The sequence below is a fragment of the Salmo trutta genome, chromosome 18 (genome assembly GCF_901001165.1).
Source record: "Salmo trutta chromosome 18, fSalTru1.1, whole genome shotgun sequence".
NCBI classification, from domain to species: Eukaryota; Metazoa; Chordata; class Actinopteri; order Salmoniformes; family Salmonidae; genus Salmo; species Salmo trutta.
Window position 1 is genome coordinate 29,352,921 of NC_042974.1, and position 21,571 is coordinate 29,374,491.

The 21,571-nt window shown below is 42.8% G+C and overlaps 1 protein-coding gene across 6 annotated transcripts in view; it reads right to left on the minus strand.

Annotated features, from left to right (window-relative positions):
- Positions 1–21,571, minus strand: part of LOC115153155 (Golgi-specific brefeldin A-resistance guanine nucleotide exchange factor 1) — a 125,498-nt gene that overhangs the window by 32,892 nt on the left and 71,035 nt on the right. For all 6 annotated transcript variants that reach the window (XM_029698272.1, XM_029698273.1, XM_029698271.1 and 3 more), the window contains exons 4-7: positions 10,184–10,315; positions 4,685–4,803; positions 4,111–4,219; positions 3,612–3,672 (exon numbers count right to left, since the gene is read on the minus strand). In XM_029698272.1, the coding sequence (XP_029554132.1) occupies positions 3,612–3,672; positions 4,111–4,219; positions 4,685–4,803; positions 10,184–10,315 (421 nt within the window). The remainder of the gene's footprint in view (positions 1–3,611; positions 3,673–4,110; positions 4,220–4,684; positions 4,804–10,183; positions 10,316–21,571) is intronic.

A 21,571-nucleotide genomic window follows, 5' to 3' on the forward strand; every position in this document is an offset into this window, starting at 1 on the left:
CTGAGTTAGGAAGGACGCCTGTATCTTTGTAGTGACTGAGTATATTGATACATCATCCAAAGTGTAATTAATAACTTCACCCCGCTCAAAGGGATATTCAATGTCTGCTTTTTTTCTTAATCTACAAATAGGTTCCCTTTACGAGGCATTGGAAAACCACCCTGATCTTTCTGGTTGAATCCATGTGTGAAATTCACTGTTCAACTGAGGGACCTTACAGAAAATAGTTTGCGTGGGGTACAGAGACGAAGTAGTTATTTAACAAAATTATGTTTAACATTATTATAGCACACAATGTGTGTCCATGTAACTTATTATGTGACTTGTTAAGTTTACTCCTGAACTTACACTATACAGTGCATTCGGAAAGTATTCAGACCACTTTACTTTTTCCACATTTTGTTACGTTACAGCCTTACTCTAAAATGTATTTAACAGTTTTTCCCCCCTAATTAATCTACACACAATACCATATGAGAATTCCAAATATGTTTTTAAAATGTTTTTTAAATGAAATAAGTATTCAGACACTTTGTTAAAGCACCTTCGGCAGTGATTACAGCCTTGAGTCTTCTTGGGTATGACGCTACAAGCTTGGCACACCTATATTTGGGGAGTTTCGCCCATTCTTCTCTGCAGATCCTCTCAAGCTCTGTCAGGTTGGATGGGGAGCGTCGCTGTAACAGCTATTTTCAGGTCTATCCAGAGATGTTCCATCCGGGCTCTGGCTGGGCCACTCAAGGAAATTCAGAGACTTGTCCCGAAGCCACTCCTGCACTGTCTTGGCTGTGTACTTAGGGTTGTTGTCCTGGAAGGTGAACCTTCGCCTCAGTCTGAGGTCCTGAGCGCTCTGGAGCAGGTTTTCATCAAGGATTTCTCTGTACTTTGCTCTGTTCATCTTTCCTCAATCCTGACTAGTCTCCCAGTCCCTGCCACTGAATAACATCCCCACAGCATAATGCTGCCACCACAGGGATGGTGCCAGGTTTCCTCCAGACGTGACGCTTGGTATTCAGGCCAAAGAGTCCAATCTTGGTTTCATCAGACCAGAGAATCTTGTTTCTCATGGTCAGAGTCCTTTTGGCACTCCAAGCGGGCTGTCATTTGCCTTTTACTGAAGACTGGCTTCCGTCTAACCACTACCATAAAGGTCTGATTGGTGGAGTGCTGCAGAGATGGTTGTCCTTCTGGAAGGTTCTCCTATCTCCACAGAGGAACTCCAGAGCTCTGTCAGAGTGACTAGGAAGAGTCTTGGTGGTTCCAAACTTCTTCCATTTAAGAATGGTGGGGGCAACTGTGTTCTTGGGGACCTTCAATGCTGCAGACATTTTTTGGTACCCTTCCACCAATTCTGTGCCTTGACATAATCCTGTCGTCTCGGAGCTCTACGGACAATTCCTTCAACCTCATGGCTTGTTGTTTTGCTCTGACATGCTCTGTCAACTGTAGGACCTTATATAGACAGGTGTGTGCCTTTCCAAATCATGTAAAATCAATTGAATTTACCACAGGTGGACTCCAATCAAGTTGTAGAAACATCTCAAGGATGATCAATGGAAACAGGATGCACCTGAGCTCAATTTCAAGTCTCATAGCAAAGGGTAAATACTTATGTAAATAAGGTATGTTTTTTATTTTTTTATAAATGTGCAAACATTTCTAAAAACCTGTTTTCGCTTTATCATTATCAGGTATTGTTTGTAGATTGATGAGGAAAAATGTTTATTTAATCCATTTTCGAATAAGGCTGTGGAAAAAGTCAAGGGGGCTGAATACTTTCCGAATGCAATATATACAAAAGTAAGTGGACACCCCTTCAAATTAGTGGATTCGTCCATTTCAGCAACACCCGTTGCTGACAGGTGTATAAAATCAAGCACACAGCCATGCAATCTCCAAAGACAAACATTAACAGTAGAATGGCCTTACTGAAGAGCTTCGTGACTTTCAACATGGCACCGTAATAGGATGCCACCTTTCCAACAAATCATTTCATAAAATTTCTGCCCTGCTAGAGCTGCCCCGGTCAACTTTAAGTGCTGTTATTTTGAAGTGGAGACTTCTAGAAGTAACAACAGCTCAGCCGTGAAGTGGTAGCTCACACAAGCTCACAGAATATGACCGCCATGTGCTGAAGTGTGTAGTGTGTAAAAATCCCCTGTCCTCAGTTGCAACACAGCACAAGAACGGTTCGTCGGGAGCTTCATGAAATGGGTTTCCATGGCCGAGCAGCCACACATAAGCTTAAGATCATCATGCGCAATGCCAAGCGTCAGCTGGAGTGGTGTAAAGCTCGCCGCCATTGGACTCTGGAGCAGTGGAAACGTGTTCTCTGGCAGTTCGACTGACGAATCTGGGTTTGGCGGATGCCAGAAGAACACTACCTAGTGCCAACTGTAAAGTTTGGTGGAGGAGGAATAATGGTCTGGGGCTGTTTTTCATGGTTCAGGCTAAGCCACTTAGTTCCGCTGAATGGAAATCTTAACGCTACAGCATACAATGACATTCTAGACGATTCTGTGCTTCCAACTTTGTGGCAACAGTTTGGGTAAGGCCCTTTCCTGATTCGGCATGACAATGCCCCCGTGCACAAAGCGAGGTCCAAACAGAAATGGTTTGTCGAGATCGGTCTGGAAGAACTGACCTCAACCCCATCAAACACCTTTGGGGTGAATTGGAACGCCGACTGCGAGCCACACCTAATCGCCCAACATCAGTGCCTGACCTCACTAATGCTAGTGGCTGAATGTGAAGTCCCTGCACTAATGTTCCAACATCTAGTGGAAAGCCTTCCCAGAAGAGTGGAGGCTGTTATAGCAGCAAAAGGGGGACCAACTCCATTTTAATACCCATGATTTTGGAATGAGATGTTCGACGAGCAGGTGTCCACATACTTTTGGTCATGTAGTGTATTTAGGCTTGCCATAAAAAAAGGGGTTAAATACTTAGACTCAAGGCAATTCAGCTTTTCATTTTTTATGAACTTATAAAAATGTAAAGAAAACAAACATTATTCCACTTTGACATTATGGGGTATTGTGTGTAGGCCAGTGCCAAAATCTCAATTTAATACATTTTAAATTCAGGCTGTAACAACAAAATGTGGAAAAAGTCAAGGGGTATGAAAACGTTCTGAAGGCACTGTATTTAATGATAATTCAAATTGAGGCTAGACAGGGATTATACCATTATCAGTAGATGGTAAACTGACTTTTGCATAAAAAAGCTTGAATGATTATCATTGGCGCTTTAACATGGTCGTTTATAGAGCCAATGGCTCGCATGTCTGATGACGAGGACTGGGATTTTCAGTTGGTAGTTTAAGTTCACCAAATGATCTTCATACTAAAAAGTTAGACACTGATTATGAAGCAACTTGTAAAATTAAACAGACTTGTAATTTATACACAGCACAGTGAGGTAAGCCCTAACCCTACAACTTTCCCTCCCAGTGGTTTTCATGGTTGGCGCTCTAATCCAATATCCTAATTGAAAGGGTTCTCTATAGACAAACTGGAAGTTCATTTCCTGAAGTTTTCCAGTCCCAGTGTACGGTGTGGAGGCTTGGGCTTGTCTCACACACACACACACCTCCCCACCCTTCCCGTTACCTGGAAAACAGCAGCTGCACCATGTCCACCAGTGTGTGTTCGGCTGATTTCCTCAGGAGCTCTGTGGAGAGGGCAAAACAAACAGAGGAGGTGCCATTAGAGCCCAGAGGACAAGAGGAACGAGGCCAGGCTGGGACCTCTTGTCTGTCTATGTTTGGCCTGGATAAGGATGGCATTTTATTAAAGCACAGGTCAGGGACTGAGGGAGGGTTGGTGGGTAAGGGGTTAGTGAACTACTAACGCCTGAAGGTCTGGAGGGGGTGAGAGTTGTAGTTGAGTGATAGAGCTCATCAAAACGTTAGGCTGGAGAGATGAGGATTCCGGAGGCCATGGAAGCTAAACGTGAGAATCAGGTTCATATCCATGAGTTCCAGAATTTTTTCCCTGGAAAAGCTTCATAAAATACAGCTTAGTGTCTTTCTAGCAAAGCATGTGGACTAGCTGCAGTTCCTTCCAGGTGCATCAATCACTGGGAGAATTACTGAGATGGAGAACTCACCGCTGAGGCGCATCTCGAAGCAGATGCGGAAACACGACTGCATGATCTCACACACAGACTCGTTGGTCAGGTGGGCTCCTACGGGCGTGAGCAGCAAAGTCCTCAGGACCTGTCAAGGCAGAGACAGTGTGTATACATGCGAGTGTGTGCATGCGTAACATTCAGGGTTGCCATCTCAGTTCCACATGGGCTTTTATGAGCAGAGGAGGCTGGTGGGAGGAGCTATAGGAGGACAGGCTCATTGTAATGTTTGGAATCAAACACATGGAAACCCCGTTTGACACCGTCCATTTATTCCATTATTCCATTCCAGCCATTACAATGAGCCCATCCAGCTCCTCCCACCAGCCAGGTATGCCATCATACAGTAAATGTTCAACCTCAAAGGGAATCCAGCCAGGGTATTCATGAATGTAATACACTTGTATAAAGTTTCAAATGACAACCCATTCCCCATATAGTGCAGTGTCTAATATGTGCACTACTGTAAACTGGGAAAAGGGTGACATTGAGCTTGTTTGATTGATCATCATCTGGTGCACGTTTAGCTGTAAGATTTTAGCTGTAAGATTACCTGTAGGATTTTCATGAGCACTACTTCATCGCTGGCGGGGTCCGTCCCTACGAATCTGGCGTGTGTGACGGCATCCGCCATGTTCTCGATGGCCTCCGCCGCCGCCTCGTGGTTAGCATCTGCACAGGACAGATAACAAGATGGCCAATGTGATCATCTCCTTAGAAATCAGCGGACATTTTATAAAACCGCTAATTTCTTACACTGATCATTCAAGGCTCAAGTCTGCCAAGTTTCACTCACAACACTTCAGCTGAATTTAAGTGACAACTCCATTTGGAACTGTGTGAGGCACACAACAATGTTCAAATATGGAATGCACATTGATATTGCCATCTTTTTATCAAATGTCAATACTGTGCAACAAGCCAATCTGTGAAACGTTTGATGTTAAGGAAATCCTTATGATGGCCTTCAACCTCGAAACGAACATACCTGTGTAGCAGACATTGTTTTCCAAACCAACTAAACCACTATTCTGTTCCGATACGATCAATGAGGACACATTTTTGTCATCTGAGCTATTGAACAACTAAAGTAGCAAAAATTCCAAGTAAAAGACCTAGTGTCGCTCCACCTCAAAAAGCACAAGGAAGAGGATTTTGACGGTCTATTGACAAGGTCTGACAACAATCCATGTGTTGGTTTTGTTGTCCACTGTTTCAAATGCTAACTTTTTAGCATGTGTCACAAATCCAATGCAAATAAATGGTACCTATATTAGCATTTTCACACTTCATGTCCAACAACTTCAAAAGCCGTGGTTGGCTTTTGACAATTTCTTTGGATTCCTCATCTACTCAATGTTTGAAAAAGGTTTGGTCCAAATCGGATGTTTGGTACAATATTTATTGAATATGATATGATTTCTATAAATTAAAATAGCCAATTTGCATGCAATCAATAAGCTTAATTTCTCAGAGATGAAATTATATATTTAAAAAAAAAATGTTGCGGATTGCTAATTTGACCTGTTTCTAGCTACAGAAATGATTTCAGAACAATCTGAGATGGGGGTGTCATGGCTTGCTGAAATGACATGGAACGACCCCATGCTAAGGCAAGAGAGGAAACAAAACTATCTAGGAGTGCATCATTACATGAATGCATGTTTAATGCACAGACAGCTGCTGTCAAACAGATAATGCAGAGGACAGGTTTTCTGACAGGTGATAGCACTGCATGATTGGACTGTCGAGCCAATAAGTCTTACATCTGATGGTCACACACACACACACAATCTAGCATGGTCCATCCAGAAGGTCCTTCAAAGCCTGGAGATCTAATCACCAAATGTGGCCTTTTGTGGGTCGTGCTGGCCAATTGGCTGTGTAGGCAACAGGAGCCAGTGTTTTGAAACCCAACAAGGCCAGGCAGCGGCCTGGAGCCAGCATGTTTTTCTTTCCCATCGCTCTTAAAAGGAGCATTTCATTAACTTGGCCTAATAAGCAGAGAGCATACTAGGGGAAGGAGAGGGATAACAAGTGAAAGCCTTTCCAGGTAGAGGTCTGATGCCACACAACATTCTATCTATTGACAGATAAATAGGAAGGGTTTAGGCGGGGGAGGGGGGAAGGATTTAGGCTGGTGCCATCCTTCCCACTGACACACTCAGTGAGATGTTTAGCGAATGAGTGTGTGTAAAGTCTTGGAGCGTTTGTCGACGCTGTGAAAAAACTTGAGTGAACGCCGAGAAACGGAGCAACGTGGTTAGCCGAGTGAAACTGTGTACTGCCAAAGTCCCTCCATGAGCGAGGGTCACAACAACTGCGGAAGTTGTGCTGAAAACGTCTCTGGAGCCACGGGCTATCCAGCAGAATGTCAGAAGTGATATAAAATACTAATCCCCCTTGGCAAAGTCTAGCCTAAGGGGAGGACTATTGTTAAAATAACACCGTTGGCTGGGCGTGCGTGGCTGGAACAGCTGTCCTGTAGTATGACGTTAAAAAAGAACATTCAGACTGCCGAGTAAGAGAGAGAGGAGAGTTTCAGAATGCCACACACAAAAACCCCAGAGGCACATACTGTACAACGACCAATACATCTCCTCAAACCAAACAAAAGGGTGTGTACTTTTCCTTAGTGTAAGTGAAGTCAAGTTTGCTAACCTGTTCCCCTTCTGAATAGCACTTTGAGACAACTGCTGATGTAAAAAAAGGCTTTATAAAACAATTGTGATTGAATAGCACTACAACAATTATCCCAGGTAACATTTTTGTAAAAATACAAGATCTTCAAATGTTGCAATAATAGTTTCACTGCATTAAAAGTTGACTTGACTGGCCTTCATGTTTAAAAATGTTTTATATATAAATGCCTATATGATGTAACAATTTGAAAACAAGTGTGATATTTTGCACCTCTTTTGAGCGGGTAATGAAGGCAAATGCTCAGTTGAGCTGTTCTATGAGCATTATGAGGCTGGCGTGGCCATGGCTGCTTTCAGCAGGCTGAGTGGTGGTGCCTCTAGGCTCTGAGGGATGTTGGAGAGGAGGGGATCAGGATGTCCATCAGTGGAGGGGCTTAGGCCAGCACTCCCTCCGTGCCAGCAGACCTCAGGCCACAGATTGAGGGGAATTAGCCCTCACTCAATGAAATGTGTGCGCGAGTGGGAGTGTGTGTGTGTGCGATTTCCCTTGGTCTCTTCCTTCCATCTTTTCCGGACCCCCCAGGGCGGCAGAGAGGGTAAGGCAGGGCCCATTGCAAACAGAGGAAGGTTGATGGGGGGGGGGGGACAAAGGGACGACACCAAGGGGAACATGTTCGGAGTGACACGCAGGGTAAAAGCAACAGGGCTAAGCTACATGCTGTGGTGTGTTTCTCCTGAGAGGAGCCTTGGGAAGGGATATTAAGAATATGTGCAAACTTGCAGAGCCCTCTCCACCACATCACAGACACAGGAGACAACAGAGCTCTGGAATCATTCAAAGACAAAGAAAAAAAACTCCACTACATCTATACAACAAAGCAGACAGACTAAGAGAGACGTATTTAGCCTGCCACCCGTGGCCGCTTTATCGCTGCTATTAACATGTTTTGGCAATTGGACTTTCCAGTTGTGATACTTGAAGAAAACTGTTCATTGTTTCCATAACAGACAACTTTATAGTGAGGGAAAACTATGCCAAAGTGAATCCATCCCTAATCAATGTAAGCTGATGTTGAGAAATCTATTGAGATATTCTAATTAGCGTTAGGCTTACCCTACATCTAATGGGAAACATTTGAGAAATTATTACAAATTGACAAATAAAATGATCAAAAACGAGTGAATGATCAGTAAATCTGAACATTTTTGGCACTGCAGCCAGCAGATGGCAGTGTTCAACAGGATCAGCCCTCTGCCTGTCTCTTAGTATCAGTCCTTCACCACCAACAGAAGTCATTTTAAACCTCTTACTCCGCTTGTACAACGGCGTGACAAGTGGACAATTGAGCAAAAACGACTTAATTTGAGACATTTCCTTTGGCTGGGGTGTTGAAAGCAATTTCAAAATTGCTGCATTTTCCAAAGTTTTCATAGATTGAGTAGGCCTACAACGTGTACAGTACTAATGTAGGCTACATGTCATATCTTTAGCTAATATAGACAGCCAGCTCTCATAAATGTCTGAACGGACGGATACTAAGTTGACTTTTCACTGGAGATGGGCCTAATCAGAACTGCTGGAGCAGGCTCATTAGTATAAAAGCCCTTCGACACTGAAAGATGGTTCATTCAATCTCACATGACTCTATGAACATGAGACAGTGCGTCTCTAGTTCACCTGGTTATTAAGGTAAGAGGTTTCGCTCTGACTCCGCAGTCAATTCTAAATGACTAGGTACTGGCATTTCCTTTAAATGACCGTGTCGTAAGTACCAGAATACAACTAAGGCAGTACTTAGGAACGATTTGGATTTAAATGGTAACTAAGCCCTGTAAATTTGGCACTACTTACTGGCTAATGAACAAGACATCTGGGCCAACTCCATATTAAGTACATATTCTCGTAGTGAGGTGAATACGTTATTCTAGTGAATAACAATGTTAATGTCTAAACAGATTACATTTAGAAATCAATTTCAGTATTTTACAACCTTTTCAGGAAGGCCTAGAATGAATCAATTGAATTAATCAAAGCTGTAGAATTTATTTTACAATTGAAATCATAATACTTTATAAATGCAGAATCTCCATTGAAACTCTGTCATTATTTATCATTTTAATAGAAAGTTTAAGTATTTAACTACACTACATTTATTGTACAGTAATATGCTGTTGAAAAATGCATGTATTTATGTACGATCAGAGTCCAATACAACCAGTGTTTCCTCAGTTCCTCAATACGTCTAACGACTGTGATCCAACGAGCCGCTTTCTGTGTGAGCAGACAGATGGTGTAGGGAAAAATGATGCCGTTGACTTCAGTGTGTTAACAAGCTGGGAAAGACCTCACAGCATTTGAGGAACACGGGTTGAATTCAAACGAAGGGTAATATCTGAGCGTGTCATATCCTTCTCTTCATTCTGCGCTGGAGGGCCATTGTCTTGAGGGCTGCAGGGTCACGTTGCCATGGTTTCCCACCCATTTGAACTCCACTGATGAGGTGTGTGTGTGTGTGTGTGTGGGGGGGGGTTATAGGATTAGGAAGCAGGCGTTGGGTTTGGAGTGACAGACAGGGGCTCTGGGAGTGATTTGTGAGAGGCTGATCTGTGATGGTGTGTGCTTGTGGTTTGTGAGAGAGTGGTGTGTGTGTGTGTGTGAGGACGTGCATCTAGACTCAGTTTGCCAGGTATTCCAAGGGCTTGTGGGATCAGACTCGAAAAAGACAACTACGGTACACCTTAGGACACATGCCAAAAGCAATGGTCGTAGAGCTGAAATCAAATTACCCTTCCCACATATGTTGTATTCACCGAATATTTGGCCAATATAACAACTGAATGATAAAATTACAGCCCAATAAAAACATGTTCAGGACAGGGACGTGATAAATGGTGTTATTCAATGTTACAATGGAGCTTATTTATTTTAGCGAAGCGTCGCAGCTGTTTTGACGTCGGAGATAACATTTATTCAACCCCTGCCATTTAGAATAACATCTGGTGATACATGCTTTCTTCACACTTTTGACAACTGGCGGACGCCTGCCATATTTCCATGATGATGCTAGCAAGGACGGGCTGTGCCATTTCTGTAGTAAACAACAAGTCCATTTAAGCGTCGATAAATCAGAACTCGTCATTCTTGGCATGCCTGGAGCCAGAGGGAGTCCATGATGACTGTGTTCTCACAGATTGACAATATAAACAAGTGTCCCCTACAAATGGAAAGCTGTCTTTAACAACAACGTAGTAGTCCCACGCAGAAATCTCTGTCAATGCTACATTACTTACAATTTCAAGGCTAAATAACTGACAGAGCACCTTACAATGTTCTCTGTATATAACATAAATGTTTAGACAACAGCCCTGACCGGTCTGTCTGTATGTATGATGACAGCTGTGCTGCTCACCTATGAGGCCGTAGGACAGGAACTTGTTGACAGAGGTGAGGGCCAGGCCTGTGATTGGTCCGGTGGTGTCTTCAGATCGAACTACCTCCAGGAAGGGCCGCAGGAATATGTTGGGCTCCACATCTGACAGCTCTGCGGAGACAGAGAGGAGAGGTCAATCAACACTTGCAACACTGAATACAAACAGCTTTAAATGTATTGGTAGGTTTGTGTTTTGGTGGATCAATTTAAGTGATCATTTAAAACTATATACACAGTGGTTCTTCCTTTAAAAGTTGTGCCACACCTTGTGGGCTGCCGCAGAATTCTATGGCATGTTATTTAATTGTCAGCCATAGTTGCCGTTAATGCTAGTTTGACCACCAGAGGGCATCTTTGAGATGCATTTGACAATTTTTAATATAGGCTGTACTAGATCATTTAAAAGCTTTTTTGTAAGAACATAGTATATGGGATTGATTTTAAATGTAGCTTAATAATTTGACTAATATTAGTGTTTCTATTCCAAGAAAAATGAAACCCCTCAGGGTTTCGCTGTACAACATGACCGGTCGGGAGTAGGCTACTAAGAGCAAAATAATCCGAACATTTTCACACCGAAACTGAGAAAAATCTATTTGATTTATCAAGACCAGTCCCCATGCTTGTCTCAGAGCAGAGCGAAATGGTGCTGAAATAGTTGACCACACGAGGGTAGGCTATTGCTTCAAATCCTATTATAACAATTGGATGACTTTGGGTGCTCCAGTAAGCAACAATTTGTTGCCTTCATTAGCCTACTTTATTCTGAAAAATGTATCCGTCACTCTGCCAAGCCTACAAGCAAAGATGAACTGGTGAAGGCCATCAAGATGTTTTGGCTTGAGAAACTGACGATACAACAATGCAACAAATATATTGATCATCTCAGCAAGGTTTTATCCATGGTCATGGAGCTGGGGGAAAGTGCAACTAAAATGTAGCTGAGATGTACAGTAGCTGAAATAAACATCTGCATTTTGAAAGTCTATCGTTATTTTATTAACGAAAGCATAAAGACGTTGATGAACAAATACAGTGTAAAACTTAAAAGTATTTAAGCATCAAATACACTGCAAGTTGGGGGGATTCACACCTACAGTAGCCGGGCTATTAAACTAATCGTTGGATAACAGATCGGCTCTCTGAACTCATTAAGAGGCGTCTTCTATTTTCAATATGATTTAAAACGCCACAATGTCACAAATAATTGAACACACACAACATGAGCAGATTAACTTGGTCAAAACATGTATTTATTAAAGACTATCAGAAAGAATGTTGGTACTTATTTTGATCCAAAGCCATTAATGAGTGAATAATCCAATAATACGCGTAGCAGGCTGTAAATTCTGCAAACAAGCCAACCTAACTAAGAAATAAATGTTATTGGTTGCCATGGTGAATAATCCAATAATAATTGGTAGGACACAAAAGGAAACAAAGAGTTTACCGGAATCTCGAAATGAAAATACTGGCAGATCAATAAAATGTCCTTATACAATAGTAGATCTAATTCAATTTACAGGATTCTAAATTCATATCTAAGGGGCTTTTATACAATTATAATGCAGGGTTAATAATACATTTATATATTTGTAGGTGTTGATGCATTTTTTTGTTGGGACAAATCTGGTTTTAGAGTACTTAAGCATCGAATACATTGCAAGTTTGCCCATTTTGGCCTTTAGGCTACACTTTACAATGGGACAAATATATTATTTAATTCAATTTTTAAAAGCTGTTTTAAAATGTATATGTTTATTAAGTAGTCTTGCTTGTCTCAGAGCAGCGCGAAACGGTGCTGAAATAGTTGGCCAAACGCGGGTTGGCTATTGCTTCAAATCCTATTATAACAATTGGATGTTCCAGTAAGCAACAATTTTTTGCCTTCATTAGCCTACTTTATTCCAATATATCTGTCATTCAATTATATTTATTCCCATAGTAATTTGTTATGGAGCAATCCAGATGTGGTTAGAAAACAATGCATTTGGTGGACTCGGTAAGCCTACAAGCACAGTTGAACTTGTGAAGGCCATCAAGACGTTTTGTCTTGAGAAATTGACGATACAACAATGCAACAAATATATTGATCATCTCAGCAAGGTTTTTACCTGTGGTCGTGGAGCTGGGGGGGAAGTGCAACTAAAATGTATTTGAAATAAACATTGAATACATTGCAAGTTGGGGGGGATTGTCACACCTAGAGTAGATGGGCATTTAAAATGACCATTTTGTAAATAAATCAGAAAAAATACAAGAAACAGGAGGTCGAGTTCCAGAGCTCACAGGTGACTCTCCGCCAATACCACCTGGCTCTGTACCAATGCATCAACTGATTCATTATGAAATCACGGCTAAAGCGATTTAATTAAGGGTTTCAGTTAAGAAAATATGGCGCTGTACAACTGGACCAGTCGAGAGTACTGTAGGCCTAAGCTACTAAGTGACTAGGCAGCTTCTATCGCAAATATAATCATTCCTTCAGAAGGTTAAACCCATAGGTTTTAGGTCTGCAGTAGGTTAAAATGAAAGGAAAATTGTGTCAATTCATAAACCATGTGCCATGGAGTCGGTACAACAAAAATCTCTTCCATTGTGCCATGGAGTCGGTACATCGAAAATGTCTTCCCAACTATTTTGCAATCTATAAAAGGCACAGCTGTCTATTTTTTGGTCCTTAAATAAAACTGGTATATATTTTTACTAATCACAATTTTTTTTAACCAATTTTGGTCTTTAATGCAGGGCCGATAGACAAGGTCCTTACTTTTTAACCCCCTTTTTCTAACTGAAATTGCAACCAACTTTCTATGGCTTGTTTAAAGAAAAACAATATTTTGTAGATGATTTTGTTTCAAATAATCGAAAGTGAGAGATTGTAATCTGAATAAAGGGGAAAAATGTATAAATAAAGCCAGTTTGTTATTTAGAATTATTTATTTCTGTTTTTAGAGGGAGAGAACACCGTGCCTATTTTTCGAAAATCGTCAGTCCACATGTCTAGTGAAATTCCCCCCCCATTGTAAACTCAGCAAAAAAAGAAACGTCCTCACTGTCAACTGCGTTTATTTTCAGCAAACTTAACATGTGTAAATATTTGTATGAACATAAGATTCAACAACTTTGACAAATTGAACAAGTTCCACAGACATGTGACTAACAGAAATTGAATAATGTGTCCCTGAACATAACTGTGACCTTAATTGCCTACCGTCTTTTCTTCCTGTTTCCTGTTTCCGGTCACAACTTGCAGACTTGTTTACGCTGTTGTGCGTTTTTGTTGCCGTTTTTACTTTGCTACCTGACGGTTTTTACTTTTTCATTACCGTATATTTTTACTTTTTCCCTCACTCAACTTTTTTTTTCATTCAACTTTCCTACCCCGGAGGTTTTATCTGGACATGGTTCGTCAGGACTTCAAACAGCCGAAGCTAAGTAACATTAACATAATGCCTTCTAATTGCAGTCGTTGTACTCATAATATACAGGAGAACGATCGCCTTACGGCAAGGATAGCTGTGCTGCAAGCCCAGCTTCAGACGCAATCGTTAGGCAAGGGTCATTTCAGTGTAGGAAAGGATGAAACAGCGTCTGTGCCACCAGCAAGTACAGATAGTAACGTTAGTATAAACCCCCTCGCACGGTCCCCGCAGCCGGACATCTTTCTCATGGCTTCTGGAGGGAAACGCTGTAGGAATGCTCAACCGGTGTCGCTTATTCAGCCGACAGAAACTTTCAACCGGTTCTCCCCGTTAAGCGAGTCGGAGTCGGAGGCCGAGACTTCTCTGGTCTCTACTCCTCCCGTTACGGGGTCTGAGACGCCGACGGCTCCCACCATTAGCTCTGACAAATTGAAAACCCTAGTCATTGGCGACTCCATTACCCGCAGTATTAGACTTAAAACTAATCATCCAGCGATCATACACTGTTTACCAGGGGGCAGGGCTACCGACGTTAAGGCTAATCTAAAGACGGTGCTGGCTAAAGCTAAAACTGGCGAGTGTAGAGAGTATAGAGATATTGTTATCCACGTCGGCACCAACGATGTTAGGATGAAACAGTCAGAGGTCACCAAGCGCAATATAGCTTCAGCGTGTAAATCAGCTAGAAAGATGTGTCGGCATCGAGTAATTGTCTCTGGCCCCCTCCCAGTTAGGGGGAGTGATGAGCTCTACAGCAGAGTCTCACAACTCAATCGCTGGATGAAAACTGTTTTCTGCCCCTCCCAAAAGATAGAATTTGTAGATAACTGGCCCTCTTTCTGGGATTCACCCACAAACAGGACCAAGCCTGGCCTGCTGAGGAGTGACGGACTCCATCCTAGCTGGAGGGGTGCTCTCATCTTATCTACGAACATAGACAGGGCTCTAACTCCTCTAGCTCCACAATGAAATAGGGTGCAGGCCAGGCAGCAGGCTGTTAGCCAGCCTGCCAGCTTAGTGGAGTCTGCCACTAGCACAGTTAGCGTAGTCAGCTCAGCTTTCCCCATTGAGACCGTGTCTGTGCCTCGATCTTGGTTGGGCAAAATTAAAAATGGCGGTGTTCGCTTCAGTAATCTTACTAGTATAAAGACCTCCTCCATTCCTGCCATTATTGAAAGAGATTGTGATACTTCACATCTCAAAATTGGGTTACTTAATGTTAGATCCCTCACTTCCAAGGCAGTTATAGTCAATGAACTAATCACTGATCATAATCTTGATGTGATTGGCCTGACTGAAACATGGCTTAAGCCTGATGAATTTACTGTGTTAAATGAGGCCTCACCCCCTGGTTACACTAGTGACCAAACCCCCCGTGCATCCGGCAAAGGCGGAGGTGTTGCTAACATTTACGATAGCAAATTTCAATTTACAAAAAAAAAAACAATGACGTTTTCGTCTTTTGAGCTTCTAGTCATGAAATCTATGCAGCCTACTCAATCACTTTTTATAGCTACTGTTTACAGGCCTCCTGGGCCATATGCAGTGTTCCTTACTGAGTTCCCTGAATTCCTATCGGATCTTGTAGTCATAGCAGATAATATTCTAATTTTTGGTGACTTTAACATTCACATGGAAAAGTCCACAGACCCACTCCAAAAGGCTTTCGGAGCCATCATCGACTCAGTGGGTTTTGTCCAACATGTCTCTGGACCTACTCACTGCCACAGTCATACTCTGGACCTAGTTTTGTCCCATGGAATAAATGTTGTGGATCTTAATGTTTTTCCTCATAATCCTGGATTATCGGACCACCATTTTATTGCGTTTACAATTGCAACAAATAATCTGCTCAGACCCCAACCAAGGAAGATTAAAAGTCGTGCTATAAATTCTCAGACAACCCAAAGATTCCTTGATGCCCTTCCAGACTCCCTCTGCCTACCCAAGGACGTCAGAGGACAAGAATCAGTTAACCACCTAACCGAGGAACTCAATTCAACCTTGCGCAATACCCTAGATGCAGTTGCACCCCTAAAAATTAAAAACATCTGTCATAAGAAACTAGCTCCCTGGTATACAGAAAATACACGAGCTCTGAAGCAAGCTTCCAGAAAAATGGAACGGAAATGGCGCCACACTAAACTGGAAGTCTTCCGACTAGCTTGGAAAGACAGTACCGTGCAGTATCGAAGAGCCCTCACTGCTGCACGATCATCCTATTTTTCCAACTTAATTGAGGAAAATAAGAACAATCCGAAATTTCTTTTTGACACTGTCGCAAAGCTAACTAAAAAGCAGCATTCGCAAATGGAGGATGGCTTTCACTTCAGCAGTAATAAATTTATGAACTTTTTTGAGGAAAAGATCATGATCATTAGAAAGCAAATTACGGACTCATCTTTAAATCTGGGTATTCCTCCAGGGCTTCATTGTCCAGAGTCTGCACAACTCTGCCAGGACCCTGGCTCAAGGGAGATACTAAAGTGTTTTAGTACTATATCTCTTGACACAATGATGAAAATAATCATGGCCTCCAAACCCTCAAGCTGCATACTGGACCCTATTCCAACTAAACTACTGAAAGAGCTGCTTCCTGTGCTTGGCCCTCCTATGTTGAACATAATAAACGGCTCTCTATCCACCGGATGTGTACCAAGCTCACTAAAAATGGCAGTAATAAAGCCTCTCTTGAAAAAGCCGAATCTTGACCCAGAAATTATAAAAAACTATCGGCCTATATCGAATCTTCCATTCCTCTCAAAAATTTTAGAAAAAGTTGTTGCGCAGCAACTCACTGCCTTCCTGAAGACAAACAATGTATACGAAACGCTTCAGTCTGGTTTTAGACCCCATCATAGCACTGAGACTGCACTTGTGAAGGTGGTAAATGACCTTTTAATGACGTCAGACCGAGGCTCTGCATCTGTCCTCGTGCTCCTAGATCTTAGTGCCGCTTTTGATACCATCGATCACCACATTCTTTTGGAGAGATTGGAAACCCAAATTGGTCTACATGGACAAGTTCTGGCCTGGTTTAGATCTTATCTGTCGGAAAGATATCAGTTTGTCTCTGTGAATGGTTCGTCCTCTGACAAATCAATTGTAAATTTCGGTGTTCCTCAAGGTTCCGTTCTAGGACCACTATTGTTTTCACTATATATTTTACCTCTTGGGGATGTCATTCGAAAACATAATGTTAAATTTCACTGCTATGCGGACGACACACAGCTGTACATTTCAATGAAACATGGTGAAGCCCCAAAATTGCCCTCGCTAGAAGCCTGTGTTTCAGACATAAGGAAGTGGATGGCTGCAAATTTTCTACTTTTAAACTCGGACAAAACAGAGATGCTTGTCCTAGGTCCCAAGAAACAAAGAGATCTTCTGTTGAATCTGACAATTAATCTGGATGGTTGTACAGTCGTCTCAAATAAAACTGTGAAGGACCTCGGCGTTACTCTGGACCCTGATCTCTCTTTTGAAGAACATATCAAGACTGCTTCAAGGACAGCTTTTTTCCATCTACGTAACATTGCAAAAATCAGAAACTTTCTGTCCAAAAATGACGCAGAAAAATTAATCCATGCTTTTGTTACTTCTAGGCTCGACTACTGCAATGCTCTACTTTCCGGCTACCCGGATAAAGCACTAAACAAACTTCAGTTAGTGCTAAATACGGCTGCTAGAATCCTGACTAGAACCAAAAAATTTGATCATATTACTCCAGTGCTAGCTTCCCTACACTGGCTTCCTGTTAAGGCAAGGGCTGATTTCAAGGTTTTACTGCTAACCTACAAAGCATTACATGGGCTTGCTCCTACCTATCTTTCCGATTTGGTCCTGCCGTACATACCTACACGTACGCTACGGTCACAAGACGCAGGCCTCCTAATTGTCCCTAGAATTTCTAAGCAAACGGCTGGAGGTAGGGCTTTCTCCTATAGAGCTCCATTTTTATGGAATGGTCTGCCTACCCATGTGAGAGACGCAGACTCAGTCTCAACCTTTAAGTCTTTACTGAAGACTTATCTCTTCAGTAGGTCCTATGATTAAGTATAGTCTGGCCCAGGAGTGTGAAGGTGAACGGAAAGGCTGGAGCAACGAACCGCCCTTGCTGTCTCTGCCTTGTCGGTTCCCCTCTTCCCACTGGGATTCTCTGCCTCTAACCCTTTTACAGGGGCTGAGTCACTGACTTACTGGTGTTCTTCCATGCCGTCCATGGGAGGGGTGCGTCACTTGAGTAGGTTGAGCCACTGACGTGGTCTTCCTGTCTGGGTTGGCGCCCCCCCCTTGGGTTGTGCCGTGGCAGACATCTTTGTGGGCTATACTCGGCCTTGTCTTCGGACGGTAAGTTGGTGGTTGTAGATATCCCTCTAGTGGTGTGGGGGCTGTGCTTTGGCAAAGTGGGTGGGGTTATATCCTGCCTGTTTGGCCCTGTCCGGGGGTATCATCGGATGGGGCCACAGTGTCTTCTGATCCCTCCTGTCTCAGCCTCCAGTATTTATGCTGCAGTAGTTTATGTGTCGGGGGGCTAGGGTCAGTCTGTTACATCTGGAGTATTCTCTTGTCTTATCCAGTGTCCTGTGTGAATGTAAATATGCTCTCTCTAATTCTCTCTTTCTTTCTCTCTTTCTCTCGGAGGACCTGAGCCCTAGGACTACCTGGCATGATGACTCCTTGCTGTCCCCAGTCCACCTGGCCATGCTGCTGCTCCAGTTTCAACTGTTCTGCCTGCGGCTACGGAACCCTGACCTGTTCACCGGACGTGCTTGTTGCACCCTCGACAATTACTATGATTATTATTATTTGACCATGCTGGTCATTTACGAACATTTTAACATCTTGACCATGTTCTGTTATAATATCCACCCGGCACAGCCAGAAGAGGACTGGCCACCCCTCATAGCCTGGTTCCTCTCTAGGTTTCTTCCTAGGTTTTTGGCCTTTCTCAGGAGTTTTTCCTAGGGAGTTTTTCCCAGCCACCGTGCTTCTTTCACATGCATTGCTTGCTGTTTGGGGTTTTAGGCTGGGTTTCTGTACAGCACTTTGAGATTTCAGCTGATGTACGAAGGGCTATATAAATAAATTTGATTTGATTTGATTTTGATTTACCGTCTGTAAGCTGTTAGTGTCCTAATGACCGTTCCACAGGTGCATGTTCATTATTGTTATTATTATTATTATTGTTATTATTATTGTTATTATTATTGTTATTATTGTCCATCATTGTTTATGGTTCATGGAACAAGCATGGGAAACAGTGTTTAAACCCTTTAAAATTAAGATCTGTGAAGTTATTTGGATTTTTACAAATTATCTTTGAAAGACAGGGCCCTGAAAAAGACCCTGTCTCCTGGACCACCGACAGTTTTTTTGGTGTTGCCTGATGCAGGACTAACGCCAGAGGAGAGACTTTCAGACTGAAAAAGCCTCCATTAATTGCCACAGTCTAGACTACCGATAGATCAGCGTTCTAACTCCCCCTTGTGATAGTGTGGTGCAATGACAGAATGCCACCATCTACCACTAACGGTTGCGACAAAAGCTCATAATTTTTAAAAGGAAGAAGCACTGTACAGTACATTCGGAAAGTATTCAAACTTACTCACTTTTTCCACATTTTGTTACGTTACAGACTTATTCTAAAATTGATTAAATTGCTTTCCCCCCTCAATCTACACACAATACCCCATAATTAATGTTTTCCAAACAAAAATGAAATATCACATTTACATAACTATTCAGACCTTTTACTATTTTGTTGAATTTCTTTTGGCAGCGATTACAGCCTCGAATCTTAAGTATGACGCTACCAGCTTGGCACACCTGTATTTAGGGAGTTTCTCCCAATCTTCTCTGCAGATACTCTCAAGCTCTGTCAGGTTGGATGGGGGGGATGTTGCTGCACAGCATTATTTTCAGGTTTCTCCAGAGGTGTTCGATCGGGTTCAAGTCCGGGCCTAGTTGAGGTCCTGAGCTGTCTGGAGCAGGTTTTCATCAAGGATCTCTGTACTTTGCTCCGTTCATCTTCCTCTTGATCCTGACTAGTATCCCAGTCCCTGCCGCTGAAAAACATCCCCACAGCATGATGCTGCCACCACACTTCACCGTAGGGAGGGTATTGGCTAGGTGATGAGCGGTGCCTGGTTTCCTCCTGACGTGGCGCTTGGCATTCAAGCCAAAGCATTCAGTCTTGGTTTCATCAGACCAGCGAATCTTGGTTCCAAACTTCTTCCACTTTAGAATGATGGAGGCGGGCCTCCCGAGTGGTGCAGCGGTCTAAGGCACTGCATCGCAGTGCTTGAGGAGTCACTACAGACCCGGGATTGATCCCGGGCTGTGTCGCAGCCGGCCCTGACCGGGACACCCATGAGGCGGCGCACAATTGGCCCAGCTTAGTCCGGGTCAGGATGTCCTTGTCTCATCGAGCTCTAGCGACTCCTTGTGGCAGGCCGGGCACATGAACGCTGACTTCGGTCGCAGTTGTATGGTGTTTCCTCCGACACATTGGTGCGGCTGGCTTTCGGGTTAAGCAAGCAGCGTGTCAAGAAGCAGATCGGCTTGGCAGGGTCGTGTTTTGGAGGACGCATGGCTCTCAACCTTCGCTTCTCCCGAGTCTGTATGGGAGTTGCAGCGATAGGACAAGACTAACTACCAATTGGATATCATTGGGGAGAAAAAAAATACACAAAAAAAGATTGTAGGCCACTGTGTTCTTGGGGACTTTCAATGCAGCAGAAATTTTTTGGTATGTTCTGTGCCTCGACACAATCCTGTCTCGGAGCTCTACGAACAATTCCTTCAACCTCATGGCTTGGTTTTTGCTCTGAGATGCACTGTCAACTGTGGGACAGGTGTGTGCCTTTCCCAATCATGTCCAATTTATTTATTTTAGAACAGGTGGACTCCAATGAAGTTGTAGAAACATCTCAAGGATGATCAATGGAAACAGGATTCATCTGAACTCAATTTCGAGTCTCATAGCAAAGGGTCTGAATACTTATGTAAATAAGGTGTGTTTTTAAAAATAAATCAGCTAAAATTTCTACAAACCTGTTTCACTTTGTCATTATGGGGTATTGTGTGTATAGATTGAGGGGAAAAAATAATGATACATTTTAGAGTAAGGCTAATGTAACATAACGTGAAAAAAGTGAAGGTCTGAATACTTTCCTAATGCACTGTATACAAATAAGAAAATGACTTGATTAGAGTTCACATGGCCTCTACTCTGAAAAAGGAGCAATATTATTTTCCAATATCTTAATGCTCTCAGATATCTCCCCTTATGGCAGTGGGATTTGCAAATCCCAACCAAGTGTGGGAAGTCTCGGTAGGACCTTAGCCCTCAGTTCTGCTGTTGTGCACAAACATGCAGAACAGAGTGGTCAACAGCAGTGTGCGGACTTTTCTCTGCCTTTAATATGCTTTGCTCTCTATAAAAGGTCTGTGTAAACAGCTACGGTGCCCCAGGGCAGATCAATGGGGAATTAGCTGCTGTGGAGGCTGTAACCTTTTCCCGCTGCTACAGCACGGTAAGAGATGGGAACAACATGGAGCAAAATGTGTGTGTGTCAGAGAGAAAGACAGAGGGTGAGACACAGAGAGAGAGAGGCATTCAAGAACCGCCTCTTATTCACCTTGGTAGCGCACGGTATCTTATTACAACTCAATTTCCAAAAGCTCTTTTTAAAGGCAGCTGTGTAGGATGTGGGATTTAGCATTAATGAAATTGACTGGAGAGTGACTGGGCTTGGTGTGGGGGTGGGGGTTTCTGGTGGTGCAGCAGGGTCACAGCGACTGGAAGAAATCCCATAATGCCCGACAACAGTGCTTGTACGTTTACATATTCCAAAACAATGACAAAAGATGTGTAAAATTGACAGAGTGAAAAACAATGAACAAACTTATTCTAAAGCACCCACAAGAGGCAGATTGT